This window comes from Metopolophium dirhodum, chromosome 6 (assembly GCF_019925205.1).
Source record: "Metopolophium dirhodum isolate CAU chromosome 6, ASM1992520v1, whole genome shotgun sequence".
In the NCBI taxonomy this organism is placed as follows: Eukaryota; Metazoa; Arthropoda; class Insecta; order Hemiptera; family Aphididae; genus Metopolophium; species Metopolophium dirhodum.
The window spans coordinates 10,696,284-10,704,410 of NC_083565.1; the positions used below are offsets into that span (position 1 = coordinate 10,696,284).

General features: G+C 34.0%; 1 protein-coding gene across 1 annotated transcript; it reads left to right on the top strand.

The window, feature by feature from the left end:
* The first annotated feature begins 4,963 nt into the window (after positions 1 to 4,963).
* LOC132946722 (piggyBac transposable element-derived protein 3-like) lies at positions 4,964 to 6,886 on the top strand. The gene is made up of 2 exons (XM_061016779.1): positions 4,964 to 6,026; positions 6,120 to 6,886. Exons 1-2 carry the CDS (start codon positions 4,964 to 4,966, stop codon positions 6,884 to 6,886), a joined length of 1,830 nt encoding a protein of 609 aa, XP_060872762.1.
* The last annotated feature ends 1,241 nt before the right edge of the window (positions 6,887 to 8,127 follow it).

Consider the following 8,127-nt stretch of genomic DNA (forward strand, 5'->3'; position numbering starts at 1 on the left):
ATATTTTTTTTTTTTTTTTTTATTGATCTAAGCTTCGGCAACTATGGCCATTAGCTGTAGTGGTTTGTTTGTGGGTTGTTTTGTGGGTTGTTATAGTGTTGGTAGGGGAAGGAACACGTGTGTGTTGGGTTTTGGCAGAATTTTTGATTGGGCACCCTTAGGTATCTGCCATGCCCGGGTGGGGGATGGTGGTACTTGTTCTCCGGGCACCGTTACTTGCACGGAGAAAAATGCCGCCCGGTGGTCGAGGATCGAACTCGGACCGGCTGTGCCGAATCCGTCGCGTTAGACCGCTCGGCCACCTCGTCCCCCGATACAATATTATTACAATATAATTTACGACGGTCGTGCGCGAAAAAAATATCGCGGCTACTCGGCTGTCGGTACACTAGTGCCACCGTCGATCTACATAACAATATTATTATAATAATGCGCGTATTAAAATACCAGTACACGTTTCTCGGGGGGGGGGGGGGGGGGGATAATTATAAAGACGGCCGACAATGATTTCGTGTACACTTTCACCCGGAGAGTCGGTGAAATTTGACCGGAGGACACCCGCCGCCCTAACGCGTGTGCGTTGTCGGGTCTACCATAATAACACGTACGTGTCATATTATAACTACTATTATGCGCGTCTGACGTGCCTTCGGTCATCGGATCGGGTGCGGATTGTCTTTTCGCGTCCCGTCCCGGTCGTTTTTTTGTTCTTCTTCGCTTTGCGAGCCTCGTATATTATGTAGGTATACACATATGTCGCGAATAAAATGATCGACACAACGACGCGGCAGACGGAAATATTATATTATTATATTATTTTGTTATTTCGTTATGTAAATTATCATACTATAACGGTAGTAATGAAGCGCGCTTATCACCACCGCCTTGTTTCGGGATCAAACAAAAGACACTCGGTTGCTGTGTGTGTATACACCTACCTACGCCTCGAAGCGCGTGGAAGATGCCGTCCATTATAATATTATAATAGACTTTAACGGGGTTTCGGCGACGGCAGGTGACTCTGCGAAAAGCAGGCGCCGGCGGCGACGTTCGAGTTCCGGGAAAGGCGCCCCGGAAAAGTCTGTCCTGCTCGCTCGCACGAATTATTGCGATATCAATATACACGATACAATAGCTGACGAGGGACACCGTAGAGACGTGATTTTTAGATAATATTTCGCATCCCTAAACTTATATCATTATTTCAGGGCAACATAAATGCTGTAACGCTTTCAAAAATCACCCTGACAAACTCTTCCGGATTCGTTTTGGAGAATATTTTTATCGTTTGACAGAATTTATTCGAAAATTAATTAAAGAAGACATTAAGCTATTCTATATTGATCGTAGTGCTGATAACACATCATAGCAGATAGCAATGCAATTTAATGCAAAATTCATAAAACAAAGCCAATTTTATTTCTTGTCAAACATAATTGTTAAAAGATCGAAAGCTTGTATAGCTTAACTAGTATAAAGTATAGGTCTGGCCGTAGACAAAAAAGGCGGAGCGTTAAAGGAAAAAATATTTTGTCTTTAATAATATACAAATTTAAATTTAACATTTTCAAAAGTTTTTACAATAATCCGTTTCATGTCTTCACACGTGAGAGTGAAATACAAAGGTACATTGGGCCAATTTGAAATTGAGCATCATCATTCATCAATATCAATAGAATTTTCCTATGTTAGTATGTTATCATCTACGTTCGATGAATGCTAACCGCATAGGTGAGCACTTTAAGGTCACTTTTTTTGAAAGACAATATTATTGGTACAATGTAAATAGATTCTCCATAAAGTATCGGTCCAGTAATGTATTTAGAAAAGGCCACCAGAACACATGTTGGTGTATTTTGGTAATAAGTTCCTTCTATTTTTGAATTTTGAATCGTAAATTATATCAGTTACTGCAGTCTACTGTGCCAACTGATCCATTAGCTAGGATTACACATTACATTATTTATACAAACTCTGCTCACAATCTGGTGGAAGTTGTGACCAATCTCAAACTAAATATACGCATAGACTCACTGACGATTTGGTCAGAGACAAAAAACGTGTATCCAGCCCAAAAACATATAATAATATTACGGAATTCATAAATTTTTTTCTCGACTTAATCAATCATTATTTTAAGTCGAATGTGTTTCTCACCGATGTTTTTTTGCTCATCTGACTGAATGCTGTTTGTGGTACGATATGAATTGTAATAATGTTTTCTGTTTTTTTTTTATTTATTTTTAAACGTCTTACGGGTATCATACCATTTATTACCCTTAATTCGTGTATTTTTGTACAGAGTCGTTTCGCATTTTTGCGCACAACTGCGGGCTGCGTTGTAGAAAGTGAAAATAAAAATTAAGTTTTGTACGGTTAACATCAGCGGCGCAGAGGCTCTGTAAGTAGCTATATAATTATTATAATGTTATTAATACGCCATGCATGGTGGAAATAGCTTGCATTGCTTACTAATAAGCGCGTTCGTGGGGGACCGTAAATTATTAATAATGACAGCACACGTAATATTATAATAATAACATAGAGAATATTATGACGTAGTGTATTATAGTACTATTGTACCTATATATAGTACTGTATAATATAATATAATATACGGGCGCGCGGCCGTGGTCAGCATCAGCGGCAGCAGCTCAGCTCAGCTCTCAATCAACTTTGAATGATTTACGACGACCATCGACCGACCATCGTCGTCGTCGTCGTCGCCGTCGCATCCACCACCGCCGTGGTACATACCACATAATACATACTTAAAATGTGTATAATAATATTAATATCAATAATTATCATAATAGAATCTTTTTCCTTCTGCTTCTCTTCTTCCGCTCGTAACTGTGTCGTGCGAACGGTAGGTAACGTTATAATTTTCGTCAGCTGTATAATAATAATAATAATATCATACTGCCTAGGTATATTATATACTATATACATGTAGGTACGCAGTTTCAGCGGCGACGTCGTCTCCGGTCCAATTGCGCCACGGGGTGTTTTCTATTCTATTATCTGATTATAATATTATTCTTATGCGCCGCGTACGGTTTACCTGCCGGCGTTCGTGTGCATATATGTTATGATATATTATATTACGAGTAAGTATATGTGCGATCGACATCGTAAAGAATAACGAAAGCCGGTCGATCCTCCAGTGTTTGCAGAAGAGCCACGAACTATGTTACACACACGCGCGCTTGCAGAAAAATTCGAACAATATAATGTTATTATATTGAATGGGTACGGCTCGGATGTGACAAACCCACATTATATCAAAGTTACTCGGTCGAAAAACGAGCGAAATTTCGGTGTGCCTATATTTTGTCTTTCGATCAAACTGCTGCAAATCGCAATATTCCTGTAGGTATAAACGAGATTTCCAAACCCATGCACTCCTCGCCGTGAACCGTTGTTCGGAAACATTCCGATATCCACGGATTCAACCCTTTATAATGTCTGACTATTTGGAAAAAAAGGTACATTTTGTCGCATTATAATACATCCCTGTATGTAACAGTATATATTATTATAAATACAGTATATAAATAATAATTGATTAGGCACTTAATAGCTAATACTACACAACATTACAAAATAATGGCATTACTATGGTATTAGGGACTATATTGTGGTGTACATTGTACACTGCAAAGCTTACTAAAAGGATGGTATTGTATTATTGTTACTATCGTTATTTGTTTTAATATCGTTAGAATTGTTTTGTAGGTATCACAAAATATACGTTCGCAAATTGTTCATATATTATAGGGTTTAAAATGAGAGGTGTGAGGGTAAAGTTCTGATATGTGTGAATAGTGAATACATGTTTTATAACTATTATACTCCTATTTTTTTTTTCAATTTAGAAATTTAAAAAAAGTATAAATTACTTGGGACCAGAAATTGTTTACAATTTTTTTTTTGAAAATTATAATAGCCAATAGGGCATAATATGAAAATTGTTGACCTAAATAATTATAATCGGTCAACATTTCATATCTATGGAAAAAAAAAATAAACAAAATCGAACAATTGGCTTTTCGTATATTTTTTTTTATATTACCCACAACTGCTAGTAATAACTTATTTAATTAAGACATTATAGTTATTACGAAATAATGCATATTTTCGAGTCGACGGCGACGAGTGTGATATCGCCCCGTTCAGGAAACCTAATACAAAAATCTATTATTGATAATTGATTTCAAGTCCTTAAAATTTCGCTATTTCGGTAATAATATTAGTCATGAATCATGACTCACGAGGTGAGAATCTGAATTTATTTTGACTTATTAAAAGTATAATATGTTTATAGAATTCTTGAGAACACATTGGTAATTGTCGAAAAAAAAAAACAAAAGTTGATGTTGGACAGATGCTGTCTTGCCACTACGCCTCATTTTAACCCTTTGTCGACCGACGGTACTTATAAGTCCACCGAAATAAAACGTGTATGAAATATCATAAAACGTTATTTTTGTGTTTCTAATGGGTCGGTACTCACGAGTACCATCTACCGATTAAATAAATATTATTTTAAAAGCGGTCGTACTATTATTAAACATTTTATCGGCGATTAATTTCGGGGACTGCAGCATTCAACACATATACATGACTTGGTATTTTTCCTTTCTATTTATATGTACATATTTTATCATTTTATCATAAGAAATATTTTGTTTATGTTTAGATATATGTCTAGATGGATTATCTGTTTCTGTTATTGCGATTTCATTATCGATATAATGAAATATTTATAAATAAGAATATGGACTTGTAAGTACCATTGGTCTTTCACGGTAAATATTTAGTCAGTTGTCGACTAGTAATCGTCGCCGTCGTTCGTAAATGTTTGATTACTGTCTGTGAAATCGTTTTTTTTACGTACTATACACATTTTTGTATTAAAAGTTCGAATTATTTAACCATAGGTAATAATATTATTTTTAAAATGACAAATAATAACGATGATTTGTTACTTCAGTGGTTAAATGAAGAGATTCCGTTAGATAATAATGAGATTACCGACGAAGAATTATCGGACGACGAAGACAATATTACGAAAGGTAAAGATTTTTTTTCTGTGGTCGATAATAATCCATTTGAAGAAAATATAGTGACAAATGAATTAGAAATTGAAAATGAAGATAGTTTTGAATTTATTCTGGATAATACTGATATTAATTTTTCAAATATAATTGAGCCAGTAGAACCTGTAGTTATAGCTGTGCCGACTTCTACTCAAACTGTCAATCTCCACGACATTTCTGGCTCTTCTAATAATATCAAATCTCCCCCTTCCAAAAAGCTTAAAAACACTTCAAAAAAAAAAAAAGAAGATATCTCACAAATTCGCCGTAAATGGAAAAAGATAACTGTCAAAACATTAGAACCCGATTATTCACTTCCCGATGGACCCGTTGATGGCAAATTCAAGGGGGAAACTGCTACGTCAATATTTTTGGAATTTATCGATGGTTTTATTGATCAACTTGTGTATCAAACAAATTTATATAGTATTCAAAGAGGACGTCCTTTGAATGTAAAACGTTTTGAAATTCTGAACTTCATAGGTATAAATTTTTTAATGGGGTACAACAAACTGCCAAGTTGGAAACATTATTGGGCAACATCTGATGATTTAAATGTTCCCTGTGTGTCAAATACAATGAGCCGTAATCGATTTGATAATATTTTATCAAATCTTCATGTTCAAGACAACTCATTGATCCCAACAAATAATAAAGATAAACTGTTAAAACTTAGGCCTTTGATAAATTACTGTAATGAAATATTTTCTACATCTTACCATGGAACGAGAGAACTAAGTATTGATGAATCGATGATTATTTTTAAAGGTCGTAACTGTATGAAACAATATAATCCTCAAAAACCTATCAAACGCGGATATAAAATATGGTGTTTATCTGACCAAAGGGGATATATAAAAAACTTTAGTATATATCAAGGCAAAGATGAGCAATTATCTGATGAATTTGAGTCATTTGGTTTGGGTGAGCGTGTTGTATTGAATTTGACAAAAAACGAGTGGAATAAAAATAAAAAATTTTTTTTCGACAATTATTTTACTTCATTGCCATTGCTAGAAAAATTAAAAGCGGAAAATTCACTAGCATGTGGGACAATCCGATCAAACCGTAAAGATGTCCCGGAATTATCTGAAGATAAAAAAGCGCCTAGAGGTTCATCAGATTATCGCATTACAAACACTGGTATTGGTGTTTACAAATGGAAAGATACCAAGTATGTTATGTTAGCATCAAATTATCATGGTTCAGAAATAACAACTGTAACAAGAAAGGATAATTGTGGTCGAAAAAAAGATATTCTATGTCCACAAGTTGTACGTGATTATAATTGTTATATGGGTGGTGTAGATCATGCTGATCAACTTAGAACAACTTACGGTGTTAACAGAAAATCAAAAAAGTGGTGGCACCGAATATTTTGGGGTTTATTAGACATTATGTTTGTAAATTCGTATGTGGTATACAAGCAAATACATGGAAGTATTACTTTATTGGATTTTCGTCGTTCAGTCACACAAGGACTTTTGACTTTACGAGAACTTCCTAAATCAAATAAAAGACAATCAACTTCAACACCAAAAAATAAAGGTCCGGCAATAAAGAAGAGGAGAGGAAAAGAATGGTCAGTGTCAAAAGATGTGCGTTTAACCAATCGAGGAATTCATTGGCCAAAATTTGTTGCTAATCGAGGACGTTGTGAAGTTTGTGCTATGAACGGAACTCAATCAAGGCCATATTCAAAATGCTCCCATTGCAATGTATTTTTATGCTGTAACGATAAAAAAAATTGTTTTGCGGACTATCATGATATAGATTGTTCATAACTAGTATAACTAATATGCATATAAAATTATTATAATGTGTTCATAAGCATAATGTAAAATAACTATTTTTTTTTTTAATTATAACATTTTTATTTGACTGATATGGAGTTATGATTTTCTTTTTATTTAACCAACATATAAATCAACACCTATTAATTTCCACGATAAAAAAAACTTTTGGTAACAAAATAATTCATATATAGCATTGACCTAATAATATAACATTTTTTAGACTAAAATACTTAATTTACACTTAGGAGCTATTGAGGTTTTTAATTTATATGTAAGTATTCTAAAAAAAACGTTTATGCTTATTTTTACTAAGAGTAATATTTTTAGAAATAAGAGAAGAACATTTTTTTTTTCTAAAGTCGTAAATAAATTTTGGTATATTCAACATGTTAAAAATTATATGGCAAAATTACTGTTGGTACTTTGAAGTACCAATTAAAAAAATCCTAGATGACCGATGGTACTTCCAAGTACCATGATCCTAACTCAAATTTGAGTAAAAAAAAAAAAAAAAAAACAAAAAAAAATGTCTTATATAGGTCAAATATAACATGTTTATGCAAAAAAAACTTTAAAAAATATTTTAATTCGATGCTTGGTCAACAAAGGGTTAACATTAAAAATTAAATACGATGTACTACGGTCTTAATACCGGTACTCAAGGGTTATACAGCAGACAGGAATAATAAGGGATGGCGAATTCACAATAAAATAATGATAAAATATTACGTGTTTTGTGATTATACATGTATGATAGTATGATTTTCATACATTTTGCCACTATTAGGTCGATTCAATAATTATATTATATCATTACGACGAATAAGTGGTGAGCTACTCGTACCTATGCGATTCATATTAAAAAATATTATTATGACAATTATTTCATTGCCACGTGTGTGTCTCTTGGATCGTATTTTAATACGATATACGAATATCTTAAGTATAAACTAACAATATAATGGTTCCCACGCGAAGCGTATGCCGTATATTATTCAAGTCGAACAATAACACACCGCGGGTATCGCGGTCGTTTCTGATTCCGCTGTATCGCTGCCGGCTTTACATAATAACGATGTCCTCTTTGTTTTAAAACTCTTAAACGACCGTTCGGATTGCGGTCGTCGGTTATCCTAGCCATTTCGTAAATACTCCTCGGTCCACCCGTTACAATGCACACAAAACCACGTATTATATTATAATAATACACATATTATATACATCTATCA